Source organism: Pagrus major, chromosome 3 (assembly GCF_040436345.1).
Source record: "Pagrus major chromosome 3, Pma_NU_1.0".
NCBI classification, from domain to species: Eukaryota; Metazoa; Chordata; class Actinopteri; order Spariformes; family Sparidae; genus Pagrus; species Pagrus major.
The window spans coordinates 15230491-15253999 of NC_133217.1; the positions used below are offsets into that span (position 1 = coordinate 15230491).

A 23509-nucleotide genomic window follows, 5' to 3' on the forward strand; every position below is an offset into this window, starting at 1 on the left:
GGCTCAGCTTAGGTCTAGAACTGGTGGTTTAGTTAATTACTGTTGGGCTGCCTGGAGTCAGACTAAATTAGATCTCTCTACTCAAGTGTTGCTACTCTGCATACACAAATGAGATACCATAAAAATCAGGAAAAAGTCAGCTGAAGAGAGGCAGCTGATTATATGCTTGTATGATTGCCCAAATAACCTCTCATCTGGTAGAGTTACAACAGCAGATTGTGAAAACATGTCGCCTGCTGAGAAAGTGTGTCGAAATATGTTATATTTGATGTTTTTTTGGTCAGTAGATGACTTCTTCTTCATTTCACATTCTGACAGATGACAATAATCACAACAGAATCAAACTAAACATGCTCAAAAATTTACATTAGCAACTTCTACGAAGGCGAGGTGAATTGTTTTGTTTCATTGTGTTTTTCTTGCACAGTCCACCACAGCAATATGCTGCTACTGAGTTGGGAATCTGCACTCTGAGAAGAGTGAGAGTGTTTAAAGTGACGTGGTGACTTTAAGGGGAAGCTACCAATCCTTAGTCAAGAGGAATCAGAGGGAAACAAGAAGATGAAACGGAGCCAAAGGACTGGATTTGGAGGAATCAAAGCTGAAAAGACACTGTGGCTCTGCATGTTTGTTACTGATGGCATTTTAAAAAGATGCACTGAAGGCCTTCATTCTTCAGAAGAGAGATGCCACCGACAACCCTGAAGTCTATGAAGCAAGCAGATAGTGAATGCAGGATGCCTGAAGGAAGAAGGTCTTAGTGCAGATATTTAAGGAGGAGGGTGCATCTTAGCCAAGTCATGGAGGGATTAGGAAGGCAGAGGGGTGTTTTTTGTTTGCCAAGCCAAAAACACTGAGCACATCCTGGATGCCAACAACATATTCTATATAAAGACTTTCTCGGCAGAAAGTTCACAGAAGAGGCAGATCTCATAAAGGTCGTGAAGCTGTCCTTTATAACCTGGTTTGACAGGAGGAGCTGCACTACGTCTCAGGCCACTAACAACACCTCGAGCAGGGAAAAGGGATCTTCTCTCATTGGAGCGATTGACTGAACACCAGCCCAGATGTTGTTCATTTGATAATACACTGTCATTGGTTCACCAAACAATCATATTGTTTTCGGATACTTGACATTGTTAAAGTTGTTTAGCTGCCTACTGTGCTCCTGGCAGGATGAAAAGGTGGTGTGGGATTTTTTTGAGTAAACCTGCCCTGCACATCGAAAAGTTTGCAGAGCTGTGGTGCTGAAAATAGACTTTCACATTTTTACATCTACGCTCATTATATCATCATGACCCCAAACACACACACTGTAAGCAGATACTTCATCAATACAACAACACACGCGCGACATTTAGAAAAAGGCAGCAAATACAGAAACATAACCGAATACGCTGTAAGTAGCGCAGATGACAGCAGGACACTAAAGAGTGGTGAACATGGCGAGGACTTGTTTGTTTGGTTTAGTGTCTCATGAAGTTACTGAAGTGTGGTCCACGTATCAAGTCTTGTTTTTGTTTTAATGTTATTTTATTTCATACTGTGTCTCTGCTGTTACGCTTGAATGCACTTCACTTGATTTTTTTATATTCCTCGACCAACTTCATGTGTACGTTGCTGCTGTGAGACAGTACTGAAGAATTATAACAATAACTTTTAACAGTATGGGCAGTCTGAGTGCAACAAAGAACTTTGAATGAAAAAAAAACAATTCAACAAAAAATATATCAACGTGCCATCAAAAAAGCCTGCAGCCAGGCTAGTGAGTCTGTGAGGCTGTTTAGAATAGGGGGTGTCACGATTCTCTAAATCCACAACTTGATTTAACTTCAATTTTAAGGTCAAAATTGGATTCAATTTTCGATTTAGAATTGATAATTTTTCAATTTAAAATCAATGTCGTGACACTCATAGTTTAGACACAGTGGTTCTTTGAAATGCTAACATCAGCAGGCTCGCATTGAAAAGGCACACGTCTTACACATTTTTTGTTTAAATGTTTCATTCAAAACAACAAACTCATGGTGGGGCTACATGAAAATTCAACGATCATCTAGGTCAGTAGGTTTCTTCGTCTGGTGACCATGAATGTCTGCACAAAATTTCCTGAAAATAGATACTGAGATACTTCAGTCTGGATCAAAATGGTGGACTGACCAACCAACATTGCATATATAAAGCGACACCACTTGGCTAAAAACTGAGTAGCCTATAAAATACTTTTTATATTTACCCTCTAAGTGAGAAGCGCCCACATCCTCTGCTTATTCTTGCATTCAAACATCCTGTTCAACGATGCTTTCTGACTGTATGTGAATGTGTAAAACCATGCCAGTGATGGTATCTCACCTTGGGTTGATGACGAGGAAGGTGACCACTCCATGCTCCTTCAGGTAGGAGTCTCGGCTCTGTCCGTTGCCAGGCTCCACCTTATATGAGCCCTTCAAGTGCTCCAACGTCACTGAGGAGATGTGGACCCTCCTGAGGACAGATAATGAGAGGTTAAGAACGTGCGTCATTGTGGTATCAACAGGTTCATTAAACATATTATTTACTTTCCAGGTCTATAACAACACTAACCTGCAATTCTCCTTTGTTGTTACCTTACAAACAGTGACTGATGAGTGATGGGGATGAGAATGTGTTTTTTTTTTTCAGTGGGCATATTTTTCAGATACCTTTCAGCACCATAAGAGGAGACAAACCATTAGCAGCCCAGCGAGACAACGTTGGGGCCCTGGAGAGCTTATTTTCAGTGTAGCACACAACACATATATCCACCAGCCAATTTTCCCATGCTTGTTACAGTGCTGGGATGGCAAACCTAATGGCCACATAACAAATTTGGAGCTGATCGGTCAAATGAGGTGGCTGTAATTGTCTAAAATTATAATTGAGAAGAATTAGAACGAATGTATCCAATGTTCTGTGTCAGAGTGGAAACTTGTGCTTTTCCGGATGCAAAACAAGTTGGTAATGGAGAAGGAAGAAGTGATTCATATAGTGCACTTGTATATAAATATTTTCAGCTGAGTGTGGTGTATGTGCTTGTTCTTGGTGCTGCTGCAACACATCAATATGTTGTTCCCTCAGGTGTATTTGGTTTTAAGGGGGTGGTGTACTAGGGTTCAGCAAACATTGATTCTCGATACGGATATGTATATTTTTTTTAGGTTGAACTGGTATATGATATTTAATGCCGGGTACTTATAAAGCTAACAATTTCACACCCCAGAAGTTAAAAGAGCAAAAAGTATTGAATTTCATTCTTTTAAGGGTGAAAATGCCTGACTGATACACGGACCCCTTCACTGAAACTCAAGATAATGCTGCTATGATACTGCTGGCCTCTGGGACATGTTCACTTCTACTTCATGGAACTGCAGCAGAGCAGATGGGAATTCACTGACTTGCTAAAGTGCAACTCAACATTAATCACAGAGATAGCAGAATGTGTTAGTGGATTCCCAAGGCATAACTCCCTGTCTGCTTTACCAACTAAAACTGGCAACCTTGCAGGTACATCCCTCCAGTTTGCAAACTGCAAAATAATCAGAAGTATTTGCACACCAGCATTGCAACAGCAGTGAGATCAAGTGAATCATTCTTTGCAATGTTGGTTATATCATACCACTGAACAGATTGTAAAGCCGACTGAGGCAACCCACTGAGCAGGCAACATCTGTGGATATCCAAAAACAGGTTGATATCACGTTCGTCGGGCCAGGCCATGATCTGGACATCCACGGACAGCCAGAATTAGTTGACAAACGACATATAAACATCTATACAACGTCCAGAAAAGACATATAAAAAACTTTCATTCTGGCTCCCTAGAGGACGTCTTTTAGATGTCTTGGATGTCAATAAATGACGTCTAAAAGAGGTGATCTAGACCACTTTTTGCTCACTGGGAATGTGATTGTGATTTGGGCTATATGAATAGAATTGATTATTCGATTTACCCTGGCAAACCTCCTGCCTCCATATGGTTGGCTAGTGTTACATCATGTGACCACACATCGTACTGCCACTTCCGTAGGCCAATCACACCACACAGGACATTCCCAGAATGAACACCAACACGCATGTTGATATCGACTCCAGTGGCATCTCGGACCTTCCTGTGAAGAGAACAGAGCAGAATTCATCTTTAAAAGGAGAAGTTAACCAATGTGGAGAATGTGCTCATTTACTTTTATAACAAGAGTGAAATTGTTGAGCATAGAGCTGGATTTGGTATGTAGTTAGCTTAGCACAGCATAAAGACTGACAGCAGAGGGAAACAGCTAGCCTGTATGTTTCCAAAGCTAAAATACTTCTGGACTCCTCGAAAGCTCAAAAATTAGACATACAACAGGATGACACCCTTGAGATCATCTCCTTTTCAAGTTGGTCCCATTATAATTAAAGGATGAGTTCACCCGCAAATGAAAATTCAGTCATAATTGTCAGGTGAAGTTTTATAGGTCAAAAACTTTCTGGAGCTTCACAGCAAAACAGCGTTTCAACATTCTCCAAAACAACTGAAGTAGATGGGGACTTGTTTTAAAACGTAAAAAAACAACTGAAATAAAAATATAAAATGGCTCCATAAGCTCATCCAGTGTAATGCAAGGCAAACTGATTTGAAAAGACTTTACTTAGACCCTTTTAAAAGCCAAAATTGTCACTGCAGCTGCTAAGCTAAAAGCGTCTAAAGTGGGTGCACGGACTCGACCACACATCAAGGTAATAAATAATGTCTTTTCAAATCAGTTTGGGAACTCGGGGGTTCTGGAGACTTGAATTACTGTGGACAAGCTGTATGGAGCCATTTTATGTTTTTTTTTCCAGTTGTTTTTTACCTTTGAAAAACAAGTACCCATCTACTTCAGCTGTTTACAAGAATGCTGAGAGGCTGTTTTGCTGTGAAGCCCCGAAAATGTTGTATCGACTATGAAACTTCACCTGACTTTACTTTGGCATGGGGGTGAGTAGATAATGACTGAATTTTCTTTTTTGGGAGAACTTTTCCTCACGTTTCATTTATTTGTACACAAACCGATCTAAGAATGACAGTTTAGGGTTTTAGGTGGAGTTACAAGCAGGAACTATTTCTTAACAAATCAAGCAAAACCACCAAAATGTTGAACATTTAAGTTTTTAAAACTAATATTCTCTAGTTTTTATCCATTCATAGACTGCCATCAGCAACCAGTAATGTATTTTGCTACAGATGCCAAAATGATTCAGTATTTCCTCCAGAACAGCACTGGAATACAGACTCCGTTTCATCATGTCGGAGGTGGACGACACTGGATAGCATCTTTAATCTGATTGTGATTAAAGGTCAGTCCCGGCAAGCAAACATAAAGGCCTGTAAATGTGTGTGTGTTCATGCATGAGTGAAAGACATCGAGGCAGAGAGAAGGAAGGGGAGGGTGGGGGGGGGGGGGGGGGGGGGGGGGGCTGAAAGGGAATACTTTTTCATTTGTTTGAAATTTTTATTTGTTCAGTTGGGAGGCTTATCATATTAAATTCACATTGTGTTTACTCTCGAGTTCAAACAGAGCTGAAATCGAGTCTGGCATTCCTTCTGCTCAATCTGTTTGACAGGCGTGTGTTTGTTTGTGTTTGTGTTTGTGAGTGCGTGTGTGTGTGTGTGTGTGTGTGCGTGCGTGCGTGTGAGAGAGAGACAGAGGGAGAGAGAGGAAGAGAGAGAGATCTGGTATTTTACTTGATGGCCTCACACATATCCAAGCCCATCTTCACGCAGTTCCTGGCGTGGTGAGGCAGCGACTCAGGCAGACCAGACACACAGTAGTAACAATCTCCTAGGATCTTGATTCGCATACATTCATTTTCCTAAAAGAGAGAGAGAGGGGGATTAAGTGAAACATTTATCACCAACCTCCATAATCTGTCCGCATTCATCAATATCTGTACTAACAGTTAACTATTTAATTTATAAAATGCCTGTTCCAGTGCTCTGTGTCACCTCAACACAACCCTCAGGCACACATACACACAACCACATCCATCAAGCCCAAAACCATACACCCACACACCTGACACATTAGCTCTTATTCCACATGTGGGATGTGTAACAGCTCATCGTTGGATAGGGTTTATGTAACGGCAGCTTCGTCAGGCGGAAGGACAGAGCTGCTGGACACGGAGCTGAGAGAGCCTGACTCAACTGTTTAGTAGAGCACCCATGAGACTGCGAGGTACACTCCGACCAGCCCACACGGCTACAACCTGAAGCTGTTAACAAGCACGGCACTCTGGGAAGGTAAGGTACGAAGGCCGACACCGGCCGCAGGACACAGAAAACATTCATTTCAAGGCCGTGCTTCATCTGATTGACAGCACAAGAAAGACAGTTGACTCTTCTTGGTTATTTTGTAATTAACCAAACTGTGCACAGTATTCAAATTAGAATTAGACTGTAATAGACATCAGGTTACATCAGCTGAGAGCACTATTTGTGAATCAAATCACATAATTTTATGTCCTGAACATCATTAATTCATGCCTTAAAACCAAATGAATTCTTGATGCAGTACTGTAATTTCAGTATGATGCATGTTCTGTATGGCTTCGACAGTCACAAGTGGTTTACTTATCCCAAATCTATGGAATGGAATCACACTGAGCCTCACAAGACACCAAGCTTCCTCTCAAAACCTTAATGTGAAAAAAAGTTTAATTTAAGGTAGTTTAAATGGCAATTGTGGCCTCCCTGAAATTTTAATTAAATGCGAAGCTGTATCTTGTCTTGGTGCGGTATTTGACTGCATTATACAGGAAAGTATTTCCAATATTTTGTCTCTGCCAGTCACATCCTCTACAGGGAGGAATATAAACAATGTACAGCACAGTATATCTCCATCCAATATATGACCACAAGAAAATACAGCCTAATACACAGTAGGGAGTATGAGGGATTACTAGAGGTGGTGGATTTATCGGTTTCGTCACCGGTGTCAAGACAAGTGTTCTAGCATATTTAAAATAAAGTGTTTCACTGTGGCTGTGATAACATGCAATTAAGGGGCTTAACAAGTACTCGTGCAACTAAAGTTTAGTCCAACAACTACTGTTTTCCTCACTAATGCTGACTTCGGTTACACAAGTGGAGGGTAAACAAAGCACCCAATTTCTCTGTTGCTGTCTGCAAAACCCAACACAAACGTCTTCATCTACTACCACCATTAGAGGAAGGGGAGCCTGTGGAGTAACTTTAATTTGGATGGAAATGTCCCCACAACAACTGGATAGCAATGTCAAAAAGATACACTTCAAAACTCAAGCTCACGGATGGATCATTACTGCGTTCAAACTTGGAACCTGTGAGTTTTGCCATTGTTTGAGTTTACTGTTAATGTAAGCATGTTCGCACATTCCATAGTTAATGTGGTTACTTTTAAGGGACAGTCAAGAGAAACTGAGTTAACATTAAGCTGATTAAACAACCAGAGTGGCATGTTGTATGTGGAGAACTGTTTGTCATGTTGCTCTTTGTGGAACTGAATCCTGTAACACAAGCTCAGGTGGTTCTGTTGTTGACGTAACACGAAAGTTCTCATATCCTTGTCAACATGCCCTGCGTTACACTAACTATTGTACTTTAAATATTTTTTTAGTTTTCTACAAATGCTGTTGAGATACCTAATCCTACCCCCAGTCTAACCCTGAGAATGAATCAAATTATTGGCAGGCTACTCCTTCTAATACACATCTAATTTTTATTCATTTTTGAAGCCAATAAACACATACGTTTTCAATGTCATTAATTTCATGTTCGATTGGATTGGATTGGGAAGTCTTTATTGTCCCAGAGGGGCAATTTGGTTTGCAGTAGTCAACACAACCAGTACACATCATCCTAAAATAATACAATAAATAGTGACATAATACATATAATATGCATCAGTCCTTTGTTTAGTGCAACAGCAACTAGACCTACAGCTTGTTTAGGAACCCAACATTGCATTTGTTTGGGAGAAGTATTCTTTTTATTTTTGTAATAAAGTCATATAATGCTGTCACCGAAAAAATAAATTAAAAGTACAATGATATAAATCTTAGGTCATAAAGCCCACCCCTAGAGAGGACCCTATCCCCCTTGTCAGCAAAGTGACCAAAATGCATCCCCCCAGTAGTAGCCCAGAGAGTGAAGGAGCAGAAGGGTTGTTTAGTTGAATATGTTAGTCTAGTCTACCTGACTCATTGATCCTCTATCCGACTGAAGTTTGTGCAAGTTAGAATCAACGGTCCGGACCGTGGCTCTGAATTATAAGTTGCTCAACTGTGCTGTGTATTGAGAAATCCATGGCACTGTCCTTGGTGCTTAAATAACAGGCGGATTTATTGTTCTTTTTCAGTCCAGCCCTTCTGTGAGTTTCGTCTTGGATCTTGAATCAATTAGTAGCGTCTGTGCTGCTGAAAATACATTCCTAGACCAAGCCAATGCTTGAATAAAATATTTTAGGGCAGACATGACTACAGATATAGTTTTTATTATACATTTTTGGTATAAGGCGTTCTGCAAAAATGTCCTCTGGCAGGTGTTTATGGGTGTGTGTGTGTTTTAATTAGTAGGAGCCCCCATTATCAGCTCTGTTAAAAATAAAAAAATCATTGACTTCTCTTATCAACACCTCTCTAACACAGAGGCATTTTTCAAGACTATTATCATTTTTTGGAGAATGGGCATCCTCTCTAGGGCCCTTCTGGTTTTTCCACATTTCTATTCATTTCTGCTGTGATTGTTTTCATCTGAAGCACACAGAGTGTCCTTGTGCATGTAATGTGATATACAAATGAATGAATGAATGAATGAATTTACTTGTTTTGAATTACCTTTGCAATCTGGTCAAATTTGCCGAAGAGCTCATTCAGCATGTGCACAAGTTCACCTGGGGAGCAGTCGCTGGCCAGCCTGGTGAAGCCGACAATGTCTGCGTACAAAATGCTGCAGAAAACGAGAAGAAACAGCGAAAAACACCATTCATATTGTATTCCTGAATAAACAAATCAATTGACCGATTCACTGTCAAAATGAGTTTTGCAGTTGTACTGTATGAGGAGAGAAATAAAGTTTTTATTAGGACCATTTTATTGGTAAAGTATGGATATTGAGTACTTCGGTATTTGACACTAAATGACACTTTGTGATTGTAGGTCAGTTTGGCTGCCATCAAAAAACATCAGTATTTGAGTTGGGAATGAGACAAAGAGGACCTTTAATGTCAGCTGTAAACAGGGCAAATGCCACCTGTCCTTGGGTGTCAGCTCTTTGTTCTGGAGAGATTGTCCTCTTCACGGTGAGCGAGACAATGTGAGAATTTGTTATTATTGGAAGGATAATAGGCAGATCAACATGAGAACACACACATATGCACACACTCACCCACACACACACCTGGTGCCTGTATAGCAGAGACACATTTTCTCCTGTGAAGCTCCAGCATAATGGGTTTTTCGAGGACAATCTATGGAGAGGCTCTTATGGTTAGCCTGGATTTGTGACTATGATTATCACCAGTATAGAGGAGGGTGCCATCGAGAACAGAGGACAAAGACTCCTCATCGTTTGGCAAAGTGACCTCAGAGCACAAAGGAGGTGGATTAAATCTCAATTGAATTTGGCCATGGTAATGAAAGGGAATAAGAAGACGGGATGTAGAGATGATGAAGTGAAAAAGAGGAGGAGGGTAGAAAAAGAAAAATGGGTGATGACAGAGGATGAAAAGTATAGGAGCAATCCTATACTATAGGAGCAAATGTGAGAGCAGGCAGAGAGGGGAGGAGAAAAGAAGATGAGGGGCGGACAGGATGGTATAGGAGCAATCAAACGCTAAGATTAGAGGGGAAAATAATAACCTTTATAAAGTGGAGGAAGGCACAGATAAAGGATTCTCACCTGACATTAGTGTGCCGTTGCACATAGAGGTTGTGGAAGTTGTTGGTGCTCTCAGTTCGACCAAAGTTGGGTCCCTGCAACCTCTGGATGATCTCAGCTTTCATCACCCTGGCTATGTGAGCCGGCAGTAAGGATAAGAGTAATCGCTCCTGGAGACAGAGAGAGGGGGTAAAGGAAGGGATGAGGGCCAAGACTGGGAGGAGTCAAGAAACTCGGATGTAAGACTGAGAGACAACTATGTGGCCGTGTTGAAAACATTAGAAAAATGAATGAATCTTTGAACTAACAGGCAAGCTGAGCTATGTTTTTGGGTAACACTTGATATAAGGGAACACATATTAACCATTAACCAGCTGCTTTTTAATATGCATATTGTCATGGTTTTGGTTTTTGGTCAGTTATATCCTGTTTTTATTTTGTAGTTATATCCTCCTGTATTTTGTTGTCTCTTTCTACTTCCTGCCCAGCTGTGTTCACAGTGTTCAGTTTCCCTCCTGTGCTCCTCCCCAGCCTGATTGTCCCCCACATAAGCCTCGTTAGCAGTGCCCTGTTCCCAGTGTCTCTCCACCTGCACCTCATCCCCTCATTGGCTAGTTTGTATTTAAGCCTGTGTTGTTCCCTCACTCTGTGTTGGTTCGTTTGTTCTTATCCTCGCGACAGTCCTGTTGTTATCCTGTTTTTGTCTACACGTCGCCTGTGCTCCTGTGCCTGTTCCCCGGTCCTTGTGCATCCCCTGCGTTCTTGATTTGTTCTTAATGGTTTTCTGCTTTTGTATTTTCCCTTGCCTGCCTTTTTGTTTGCCAGTTTGTGTCGCTTGCCATTTTATTGTTTGCACTTTTAGATTTTGGATTTCAGCTAAGTAAAGTTTGCCTTTTATTTTACTACCTGCCTGCCAGTGTGTCTTGCGTTTGGGTTTTTTCTGTGTACTTGTGACACATATTAGTTATTAATGCCCTATTCTGCGAGACCATGTTCTACAATGACTAGGCCATTAACCAAGAGTTTTCCCCCAATCACCTCCTAATTACTGCTTATTGACTGTGAGTAAGGAAGTTGTTGTACACGAATTACGATCTAAATATGCTTTGCTCAGCGTGGACCTTATAAGGTGGTAGTCATTCTCTCTAAATAACACTTAATAAATTTAGTCTATTCTTACATAACAAAACACAAAACTACAAGTGTTAGTAATGTGCAAATAACTCTCAGTGAAGTCTTTCTAATTCAGAATATTCTCACTCAATATGACGTCTTGCTCAGAACTGATTCACGAGTTAATTAGTATCAAACAGCAAGGGAGCTATGAGCAAGACTCACAATATACTTATGTGGGAGAAATTTATGATCATGGAAGATTGTTTGGCTCTGTGACTCAAACGAATGTTTAATTTGTGTGTTGACATAGGGAAGAAATGTTACTTTGAGCTTTTAGTGTGCCTGTGTCCATGTACACATGCTGTGCCAAGATCTTCACTGTCGACCGAAATGTGTTTAAATTAAATTTATATATTTCAATAAAGAACAACTGAGGCTCATCCAATTAATAATTTTCTTACTTGCTTACTTCTTCACTTATTATGACTGCAATTCTCCAAATATTAGGAAATGCTTTTGCACGTTCAAACTATTTGTTGGGCTATATGTAGAGCTTTGTAAGATGTTATTTTGAGCAGCAAAAATCCAGGTTATTCTGTCCTGTTCTGATCTATACTTATATAATCCATTCTGTTCTGTTCTCTAATACGTTATATCATATAACCACTGTTGTGCGCGGCTAATATTTAACCTAGTAAATTGATTTTTTACATCCCATTAATGATGGTTCATTGGGGCTCATTTCTCAGCAATGAGTAAGCTAAAGTACATTAGAGTGATTGAGGCAGATACATTTTCTTCATTTTCAAATTTGAAGTAATGCAGAGGGAAGAAATAGAGCAAGTGCTGTAAATATGTAGATCCTGTGAGCCTACATGTTAAACTTAAAGAAAACATTCTTGTTAGGAACATTTACAAAAAAACAATTTCTGATGTTGAGCCCCGTGAAGTGTAGTGTTGTAAACTTTTTACTGGTGTTCTCAACCTGCCTCACGATACTTCAGTTTGCAATTTGCATTTTATCCTTTTAACCACTTGCAGAGGTGATGAACAAATGTTGCTTTCAAAAATGGGCGTATAACCAGTATTTCATCATTTACTTGTATCGGATACGCTGTCAATGAAATCTGTAAACTGTGATTTAGTTGTTCTGTTCTGTACAGACGACATCTATTGCATGTCTGTCCGTCCTAGGAGCGGGATCCCTCCTCTGTGGCTCTTCCTGAGGTTTCTTCCATCTTTTTTACCCCTGCCAAAAGGGTTTTCTTCCAATATGGCAAGTTTTTCCTCACTCAAATCATGGGTCTAAGGACAGTGGATGATATTTACTGTACAGATTGTAAAGCCCACTGAGGCAATGTGATTATGATTTTGGGCTATATAAATACAATCAATTTGATGTGATTTGATTTGAACCCAGCGGACAAGATAACCAGTTTGTAAACACTGCTGCACATCTCCATCTACAGGAACGTCTCGTCCTTAAAAAGTGAAATTTCTCGTGGTTGAAACACACTGAGGCGGCTGTATGCAGCAAATAGTCTCTTTAACATGTCTACCTTAGTTGATTTCCCTCTCTTTTTGTAGTCCACCCTTGTTGCTGTAAAATGTGACATCAAAGTTTGATGGTTGCTGTGAATGTTTCAGAAAGCTGTTCACTAAGTTCACTGATGGTATAGCAGCAGTGGGAATATCTGAACCATGCCATTGTATAATATGGTCAGTTAGCTGGAGGGATAACAAAAATGGAGAACCAGAGATGCACTATCCATCACACATAGCTGTTGTGTAACCATGCATATTGTGGGTTTTTGTGGGTTTTAATTTAGCACCATTCACTGGACAGAGCATTGTTTGAGGGCGATTTTGGTTTGCGTGTGTGTGCCTGAGTGTTTGGGCTTGTGTGTGGGTGTGTGTGTGTGCATATTAGACAGAGTGACTAGCTGCCTGAGGGGGTGTGACTCATAAATGCGGCTCACAGCAGAGAGGGTCATTACATTGTTCACACACCACGGGCTCATTTCCTAAAACACAGCAGCAAATTAAGTAGAGAGAGGAGTTGGGGGGGTGGGGTTGGGTTGCACTAAAAATAGTAACCCACACCACCCGCACTTATTTACTTATTCAGCACAGAAGCAATATGAACACTCCACTGTGAGCGTGCACAGGGGTTATAATAGCCTGGAGAGATGTGGGTTTATTAATCATGTTTTTGATTAATAAACTCAAGTGATCTGTATTTGGCTATTGACTGAGATTTGGCATTGTTTAGTATGCACTGGCATTTGAAAGCATCGTGACACACACACACACAAAGACCGGTGCAGGTGCTGAGAAACATTCACCACTGAACATATCCAACATGAAAATTGTTGCTATAAGTAAACATTTTCTGTTGGTCAAATCTACAACTCACATATTGTTCAGATAACGTCAGATAAACATATATTTGTCACGTATCAGATTGTTATGCCAACCTGTAGAATAAATGATGTACATACTAACATTAATTTCTGAGATAATAATACATTCTAAATATGTATATTTGCATGTAACAGAGTATTTGTAATATTTCAACAGACATTCAATTAAAAATGATAAATTATGCGTTTCACCATTGGCAAGGTAATACTTCAAATTTCACAATTCAAAAATAATTATAGCTAATACCCACTGAGTAGACAATTATTTATTAATGTGAAATTTCGTGCCATTTGCCTAGTCGAAAAGAATGGTTAATGTCAGGGCAAAGACGCTAATGTCAAGCAAATGTCACTGCATAATGCCTCTTTAGACATGACTGACTTACCAACTCCTCATCCCTGACAAAACTGATAAGTTAAATATTTTGGCAATAAAACAGAATGAGTGTGAATTTCATTCAGGCTCATATCCAGTTCTATCCAGGCTCTGAGAGAGAGGTGGAACAAGATGAGTCTACAGCCAAGCTAGTTGTTCTGTCAGGCTGTACCTCTGACTGTATATAAAGATAATAGATTTTAAATATAACAATATAGTGAACCCAAAGATGGCGCTCATTCAGTCCAATGAGAATAGCTCAACCGGGGCGTACACTCAAAAAAGTTTTCAAAATTTGTTCTGCTCACGAGTTCCTGCTCTGCTCTGCTCAGACTTTAAATTGTGATGAATCTATAATTCATGCATGATAAAGATGGATGATTTGATTCCTCAAAAGTGAAACCAAAATATCTCTATCGCCCCCTGGTGGCTGGGTGCAGTGTAGGCCATAAACCCTACGCCCTCTGTGTTAGCAGAAGGGACATGGGCCAAACTAAAAACTCAAATAAATTATTCCCTATGATGCTTTCTGTCATTTTAGGTCATTCTTGTCATGCTCATGTATTCTTTAGTGTTCATTCTTCTAATAGGTTTGGTTTTAAATCTCTATTTGATGCTAATGTATGGGCGGGAGTTTCGACACCAAGGCTCAAACACCCAATCACTACTACCCATACTCTGGCTCCAAATGGCATCACCATCGCATCGACAGCAGCGCTCTTATCCAGAAAATGAAGACACATCTTCCATCTTTATGTACAGCCTTTGGGTTGTACAACTGTGCTTTATGCTAACTGCTAATGTCTACATGCTAACTTACTCACAATGACCAGGCTAACACTACAAAAAATGTTTGTTCAACATAGTTTAGTGTGTTAGCATGGTAACATACTCACACTGACTATGCTAACACTATCAATAGCAGGTTTCAGGTTTTTATTGAAAATGAAATACTTGAGGACCTGGAGATAGTGCTACATGAGGAGTCAGTTCCTCACTTCTTTCTGGGGGACACCTTTACCAAATTTTAAAGCAATCCATCTATTAGTTATTGATTCATTTCAGTCAAGACCAAAGCCATCCTGAGAGCTAAAGAACAATGGAGTGTTTGCACTGAGTACACAGACGCATTGGTAATCGAACGTCACATACAGTTCTAACTAAGGTGTTAAGATTGTCATTGGCTAGATTCAGATCAGTCTGGTTGTGTGTGTACCTGTTGGTGCTTCTCAAACTCCAGTTTAATGGGGGACTTGATGCAGTTGCAGGTGTCCTGATAAGTCTGTTTGAGAGCCAGGTCCATCAGGTGTTTGTGGTATGCCCCGGCAAGGTTTCCACAGGTGAAGATGATCACATTGGCTAAGATCTGCCACATACACCACATGCACACACAAATAATAAGGCATTAAAATAATGTCAGGAGGTGACGCATGTTCCAGATATGCCTGTACGTGTAATCACCCCACTATCTGCCTGCTTCCACTTAAGTCTACATTATTACCTCGTAAAAGCAGACCACAGCACACACTTGGACTGCGCTTTTACAACACCATGTCAACCTCGGGCTCTTTAAAATGCGTCCTTGCATATCAATAGGTTGTCCTTCGTGCTGTATCCAAGGGCAATGAATGTCTTATATCTCATATTTTATTGTTGGTGTGCTTTTCCACTGAGCGTGTGTGTGTGTGTGTGTGTGTGTGTGTGTGTGTGTGTGTGTGTGTGTGTGTGTGTGTGTGTGAGTGAGAAGAGGGCATCATGGTTTGAGTGTTATCATTGTGTTTACTTTGGTGGGCAATTAGAAAGAGTCACCAAGGGTGCATACGTGTGTGTGTGTGTGTGTGTGTGTGCTCGTGCGTGTGTGTGTGAGTGAGTGTGTGTGTCAGCCTCAGACTTGCATGTGGTGCAAAAATCAATTCTATAAACAATCTGACAGATTTTTTGCTTATCTTATTGCTGTGTGATGTTTGTTGTTTGGTGCCGTCATTGAAGCACTATGAGTTCTCTGTTTTGTGGTGAGACTGCTTTGTGCTGCTGTATCAAGAGTCCATTCATTTCGAGCCAGTGTTGAGCTGAGTACATTAAAAGGAAGTTCATTTGACTCTGGGGACTCTGCTGAATGTGCCGTGTCATCGTGATACAGGACAGGTTCACTGTTTTACAACCCAGTCCTTATCAAAATATTGTACCTCATCATTTTTAATAGCGTGTGGAACAGCCTTACCAATTTCTTTTTTTTAGACACTAAATCAGGTGAGGCAATCATTTAGGCCTCCAGAAAAATAAAAAGGGAAGCTCATCTGCTGAATCTGCGGAAGTTGTGTAAATTGTCGACTTCAACTGTTCCATATTGAGTTGTGTGTTCAAAAGTTTGTGTGTCAACATGAACAATTATCTGTCTTACCTGCCAGACTAAAGGTTCCAGTTCTGACACTTTGGAGGCCAGACAGATGCTGAGGGTGACGGTGTGTGAGGAGCAGGTGATGGCGCTGGCGATAATGGCCCCTCTCATGGAGAAGGGCAGCATGGTGTACACAACAAACACGATGAACAGGAAGAAGGACACCTGGACACAGGAAACAGGAAGATGTAGATAGGTAAAAGGGGCAGATTTTTCCAAAAGAAACCAGACCTCAATGTTTTGAAATACACTCTGGAAACTTTTTAGACTTCTCTCATGTTTGTAGCTTCTTAGGTCTGAAAACCCAAGTAAACAGAGAGAAACATTAAATAATTTGGCAGCTGTTTGAGAGATATACAGGCAAAAAAACGTTTGTTAAGCAGTAGTCTGGTTTAAAGAAATGTGAGCACAGTAAGTGGACAGTAAAAATATTCCTTAACATTATCTAAGTCAGCATCACATGTCTGTCAATTCTGGGCTGATATGCACAGTCATACAGTGCAACAGCAGTGCCAAAATTACCACAGAACCATCCAAATATAGATCATAAAAATGCCTGCAGAGATTTATGTTCTGTATCTTCTCTCTGTATCTGCCTTTTGTATAAATACAGAATAGAGTTTTTATGATTTAAGTGGGCATCCCAATCTTCTTTGCGAACAGATCCAACGTTTAACTGTTGATCCTACAATAAATTATGAGAGATGAGGGGGCTGCACACTCGGCATTACAAAAAACTAAAACCTGCCTTCAAGATTAAGCACAACACATCACAGCATCACACAAACACTGATGTATAATACAATGACTGTTCAAAGGTTTCTTTTTAATAAGACAGTGTAGTACTGTGACACATATTTAGATGGTGTTTCCTGCTTGTTTACTGTAACCCATGCCTGCTCTTTCCAGGTTTCCATCAAAGCCTCCAACTCTGACCTCCAATCTGATTTGACTGTGGACGTGTGTGTGCGTGCACGTTCCTGTGCGGGTGTTTCCTTTGTTAATTGATACCTTGCGCCACGACCTCCTGCTTCGTCCCTGTCCACTTCCCCTGCTGTGAGTCCACCCCTTCCTGTTATGGTGGCGACCAGTGCGAGTGGGTCACAGTTTCAACTGGGACACCAGATGAACTCTGACCTTCCTGCCTGTCTGTTTATTTCCTGTGTCTTTCAGGTTCAGAGAGTCCACTGAGAGTGACAGCTTGGAGCGAATCAGAAGACAAACTTTGACAGGAACTGATGTTGCTCATACCTGGACCACATTCCCAGCTATATCAACTACAGCAGCCTTGGTTTGTGGCCCTATGCTTCAAAATATCACACTGTAGGGACCCCTGTAATGTCAGCTTTGCAGGTGCAGAGCTGCACGGTCATTTTAGAAATAATAAAGATGTAACGCACGGTTAGACTTGAAAAATATGTCAACATTGTGGTCAAAACTGCTTGGTTAGATTCCATAAAAGATCGTAGTTTGGGTTAAAATAAGTATGTAATAGGGCTGAGCCAATAGAAGATGTTATCGTCTATTGCAGATGGCTGAAGGTCATTAGCTTCTGAGTCTTGTACCATCGTAAAATTGTGATTTAAAACAGACAGCACATAAACATAGCGTGTCCCTTTAAAGTTGCTGTCAGGCAGGAATTGTTGGCATTTGTGACATGTGGGAGACAGAAATGTGTTGCTGCTCAATGCACTAATCTCACATCTCCCTGTCCCGTTTATTATTTTCTTGTTAAACCAGCTCAGTTAGGCAAACCCAAGACGCTTAATTACATTGGTGGCAGCGGTGTTTCTTTTCTGTTAATTCTCTGAATCGTGCCGTTGTGTTTTCTTAGCTTAGCATCCTCAGTATAGCTAGCCAGTTAACTTAGTTGTATGGTTCTGAGGCTGAACACAGCTAAATTATGGACATGTGGGACACTTTTAAACCTGGCAGGCAGTGATGTGAGACAGCCAGACTAAAACCTAAACTAAAAAACCAAACTGAAAACTGTTGTTAAGTCTCAAGTGAAGTCAAGTGTCTTTAACATCCAAGTCCAAGTCAAATCTCAAGTCACTTAAAGGCTCGGTAGGCAGCTTATTTTTGGCAATATTGGGCAAAACTTCCATAATAACCTTGGGGATAATGTAAATGAAGTGATGTGAGAGAAGAGCAGACCTCTGCACCTCCTCTAGTCTCTGTTTTCAGCCTGCAAAGAATCTGCCCCGTGACGGAAGACTTTGACCAATCACAGAGCAGCTGAGAGAGCGAGCCCTGTGATTGGCTGTTCTACTAAAGCAGATGCGCGTTCACGTCTCTTCGGTGGAAACCCAGTCTGCAGCAATGGCGGATGACCGGACAGGAAAGATTGCGATTCCACGGTTGGAAACACCCGCTTTCAGTGCAAAACAATCTAAGAAGAGGAAGACGGATTCGTCAAAAAGGGAGTCTAAAAGACAGTCTGACAACAAATGCAATAAAACGCGTATCAATATCGGCGTTGCGTTTCAAAGATTGAGAGAAGTTCGGGGTAACATTGGTTTGAAGTTGGACTCGGAGCTCGCTGTTCTTCTCTTGGACAGGTAAACTGCTAAATTATTTTTCCTCTAACAACTACAGTTGCTGTGATGGTGGTTAGGTTGTGTGGGCTGATTTACCATGTAAACAGCCAGGTGACAGCGGCTACCGATAACGCATTGTCGGAAGTTGCTAATATGTTAGCCTTCTGCTAACCGTAGCCAAAGGCATACGGCTGCTGCTAATACAAGATCAAGTTTATGTTGCTACGTTAGAGTCCCGAATCATACTATTCCACCTCAAACGTCTTCACATACCTACAAGTTTGCTAAGAGTGACAGTAAATTCCCTTCTATAATTTTAAAAATCGCAATCATGATCGGGACGATTGAAATGAGTGACACGTAAGCATACTCATACAGGTGAACATATGATAACGTAAAAAAAAAAGCTTTGGCTAGTTGGCGATTGCCTCGGGCAGGGACTGTCGGTTGCGTGTATGAAGCGCGTGCATCAGATGCCCGTGCTTGTCTGATGGGAGGAGCTCGGGTCAGAGCTGAGGAGATGAGACCCGTGTAGACTCAATGATCACCTTTTTTCTAGGATTCCTGCCTACCGAGCCTTTAAGTTGCAAGTCATCAAAACAGTGACTTGAGTTGATTTGAGTCTCAAGTTACAGTGACTTCAGTCCACGTCTCTGCTTAAAAGTCAGTCAACATCGACTTTTAGTTACACACAGTACTTGAACTGAGGTTTCCTGAATGAAAGCCCTGTGTTTGACCCACCCAGCCTCTTCCTAGAATTATCTTTTCTGGCTCTTTCTACTACTTCACTAGAGGGGCGCCTTCAGAAATGGTGCTGGAGAGGACTTACTGCGTCATAGTTTAAAGTGTTGAGTGGCTGATCAAGCTGCTGTATTTGAGTGAGAACAGGCTGTATTATACACATAAAATTCAAAAAATAGATGTTAATTGAAATACTTTTGTCTTACTTTTTTAAGTCCTTTGCTTCCTTTGAGCAAGTTGAGCAAGCACATTATTCGAAGTGACAGGGTACTCAGTGACGCGTTAAGAAGATATTATTACTCCTGCCACTGACATGTAGTGTGTTATCAAGCAAAAACACAGGTTTCATACATATCAAGACTAGAACATTGGATGTACGTAAGTGATTGTTCGCTGGAGAAGTTCCTTCTAATAGAAGACCTGAACAGAGAGGGCAGAGAGAGAGGTGTTTTGTGTAGGCTTAGACTTGACTTGTGTTGCTAAGGGAACCATTATAGGGAAGGATGCTGATCATCGGAGTAGATATGGTGTTTTGAAGGTCTTGTATATTTAGCCATAACCTTCAACCGCTGACCCGAACTCCCACCTTTGGGAAAAAAAAAGGAGGACATAGGGCAGTTGGTGTGTGTGACGTCAGGTCTGTTTGGGTGGCTGTGAGAATAGAATATGGCAGTCCAATTTCAGGTGCGTCACCTGCTTCTGTCTGCTACGCAGGCAGCCAGACACACTCCATCTCCACAGCACTCTGGCCTGAATCCTAATACACCCTCAAACACCTCCAGATGGGAGCGCCTGCAATCATCTCACTTCTTCGATGACTTTTTTTCCCCTCTCTCTGCCTTGTTCCCAGTGCTCATCCCTCCTCTGTGTTTCAGATGGAAGCAGCACACGCTCAGTTGCCTCCAAACACACACAGATGCGCACATATGCACGCTTGAATACCCGCATCAAAAATGTTTTGCTCTACGCTCATTTTAGCATTTATGAGTGTAAGCAGCATTTTTGGATGCAAGCACACCCTCGTCTTTTGCATGTTTGTGCCAACACACACTCAAACACAGGTCAGTCTTGATTCTGGGGTACCAGGTGTGTTCAATCTGCCTTCTGGAGAGTGCCGTGGCCTTCAGAGGAATTGAATAAAGGCCAGACTAATAGGGTAATGCAGCTAGATGGTGGCAGACATGGCTTTTTCTGAATGAGGACAAGATATTTTTGGGTGCGTGTGTACAAAAAGCCTTTGGGGAGGGTGGAGGGGTTAAAAGTGAATGACCAAGCAGAGAAACAGTTTCTCTCCCTTTCTCTGTCTCCCTGCCTCCCTCTGTTTTTTAGGCTCTCGCTGTTATTAGCTCTGTGTGCTCCATCAGACACGCTGTTCTCTCAGTAATCACAATCAATCCAACCCACTGAGAGCAAGCTGCATTTCCAGCTGTTCTCTTTTCACCGGATTTCTGCTTCCCTACAAGTACAAGTTTCTTTCTTTCTTTCTTTCTTTCTTTCTTTCCTTCTCTATGTAGACAGATAGATAGATAGATAGATAGATAGATAGATAGATAGATAGATAGATAGATAGATAGATAGATAGATAGATAGATAGATAGATAGATAGATAAGTGGGAGAGTCATGGGAACAGAAGAGCGGGATTAATAATGCAGAATGATTATGCTCTCACAGGTGGCTGATGGTAAAAATATCTCCACCGCAGAGGAAGGAGGGAAGGAGTGGATGGGGTACAAAGAGGGGAGGTCTTAACAGGAGAGGAGGGGGCAGGTGGAGAAGTCGGGTAGAGAAAATGGGATTTGATGAATTGGGGGAGACAGGGCGGTAGCATGAGAAAATAGGATTCCTGAGACAGAGAGAGAAGGAGTCTGGCACCGAAAACTAATGTGTCTGTCTGCTGATCTGCTCACCTCCAGCTTTCATCAGGCCTCATTAACACTTGTCACACGTGTGCTTGCACACCTGAGCGCGTGCAAGCACAGTTGCACACATACACATACACAACCATGCCCACATATACAAAAGGCACTGATGGACAGAAGTGTAACAAAAATCACACACACACACACACACACACACACACACACACACACACACACACACACACACACACACACACACACACACACACCTATGCACATTAACACTCATTCAGTATGTATGCACAGTCATTTTGTTGGCTTGGTCCTTGCATTTATTTTGACTGGTGAATTGCCTCACTCTACGCTGTGGTTCATAACTTTTCTCTGACTATTACCTGACTATTTGCTCACCCTCATACCTTGAACAGTGATTGTTTAATCAAAGCAGTAACCGTATCTAGCAGAGATGTCAGTTCTGGTTCATCTTTCTTTAAAGAGCCAGACATCCATTAACCGGTAACTAACAGGTCCATTATTAAGAAAAACAAAAACGCAAGAAGACTTGAAATACAAAAGGCGCTTTCCTTTTAGTCTGGCGCTCCACTGACTCAATGAGCTCCCTCGCACTGCGTCAACTTCTCGGCGAGGCTGTCTGACCTGTGCCAGATGGAGAGCTCTGAGTGAGGAGCACAGTCTCACATAGCTGGACCAATTTCCAGGAAAAATAATTTTCGCCTTGTCAGCACAGGAGAAAGGAGCACACTGGACTGAATCTTCCAGTCAGCACTGATGAAGTTACATGTAGTTGCGAAGTTACATTTTTTTGTGAGAGCTGTCCAGCAGTCGCTTTTCAGAGCTAACGTTGGCTTGTCTGCCCTGGCTAGCTTGATTTTTAGCACATCCTTCTTCTTCTCAAAGAGCTTTTGAATGTGTTTAGTCACAGGAGCTCTATATGTCTCAAGGTACCAAATTTATTGTGCTGTCGTCAATTTTTAGTGACTTGTCCCACTTCTCCTTATATTTGGGGGACTTTACACTGCAGCAACCCCAAACCAAATTCGGAAAATATGAACACAGCAGCCTGAGATAACAGTCTGATCTTAAGTTTATCCTCATCATACTCATGATACTAAGGCTATCATGCTCTCCATTGCACAATGTACATTGCGAGGAGGCTGACTTTTGAAATGGAACATGCAGCTTTAGCCCTGGCCTTTCATAATACCATGATAGGCTGCGTGTAGCCATCCAGTGAGCCAGAACGAGTCAGACAGAAATGTTAAAAAAAAAGCTGGCGATGATGTCATTAACTTAATTGGCTATAAAATCGCCAAAATTGTCCAGCAACACTTGTCATTTCAGAGAGCAAATCTGACGGTCGCTAGCTAGAAATATAAAGCCTGCTTTTGTTTTCCACTGTCTGAAATCAAAAACCCATTGTTTGAGAAATGAATAAGAATTTCAATGGTCAGTCTGTCATCACTGTTATCATTGTATTCAGCATAAAGCTTGACAACTGTAACTAAGGGGGGGTGGAGCTAAAAGAAAAAATCAATCATATTGATTGCAGACATACAATATTGCTTTTGTATATACAGTATGGCACAGTCTGCATGTTCTTTTAGACTTGTTGGCTTTTAGACACACACACACACACACACACACACACATATGTATATATATATATATATATATATATATATATATATATATATATATATATATATATATAAAACAAACACACAGATTTATCTACCTGGTCCCAGGGGCTGAGTAACCCTCCTGAGAACATGAACAGGTAACCCATGGTGACCAGACAGGCCCATATAAGGAGTGAGAAGAGGCCGAGCATCCGCTTGAAGACTGACTCAATGCAGACAAGGATGAAGATGGACAGGAAGAGGAAGAGAGCAGCGGGAACCGTGATCAAGAACGTCAAGTGGTCCTCTGTATTCTGGGGAGAGAGAGACAGAGAGAGATAAGATTATTGGTTTATACAATTTCAGGGTTGGTGAGTTTGGCTGAACACAAACATACTGATGTGCATTTTGCATATTCGGTATTCGGTAGGCAACTCGCACACACATATACACTTGGTATGACTGTGGAAACATCTAGCAACTCTATAAAGTTATGAACTCTGCAGGACCTCAGCACTGT

At 41.2% G+C, this 23509-nt stretch overlaps 1 protein-coding gene across 1 annotated transcript in view; it reads right to left on the bottom strand.

The window, feature by feature from the left end:
• The window catches only part of adcy2b (adenylate cyclase 2b (brain)), a 51658-nt gene that overhangs the window by 18394 nt on the left and 9755 nt on the right, over positions 1-23509 (bottom strand). Inside the window, exons 2-9 of the mRNA XM_073463002.1 lie at positions 23106-23303; positions 16212-16373; positions 15027-15176; positions 9917-10065; positions 8854-8965; positions 5723-5850; positions 3969-4127; positions 2356-2484 (exon numbers count right to left, since the gene is read on the bottom strand). Coding sequence (XP_073319103.1) covers positions 2356-2484; positions 3969-4127; positions 5723-5850; positions 8854-8965; positions 9917-10065; positions 15027-15176; positions 16212-16373; positions 23106-23303 — 1187 coding nt within the window. The remainder of the gene's footprint in view (positions 1-2355; positions 2485-3968; positions 4128-5722; positions 5851-8853; positions 8966-9916; positions 10066-15026; positions 15177-16211; positions 16374-23105; positions 23304-23509) is intronic.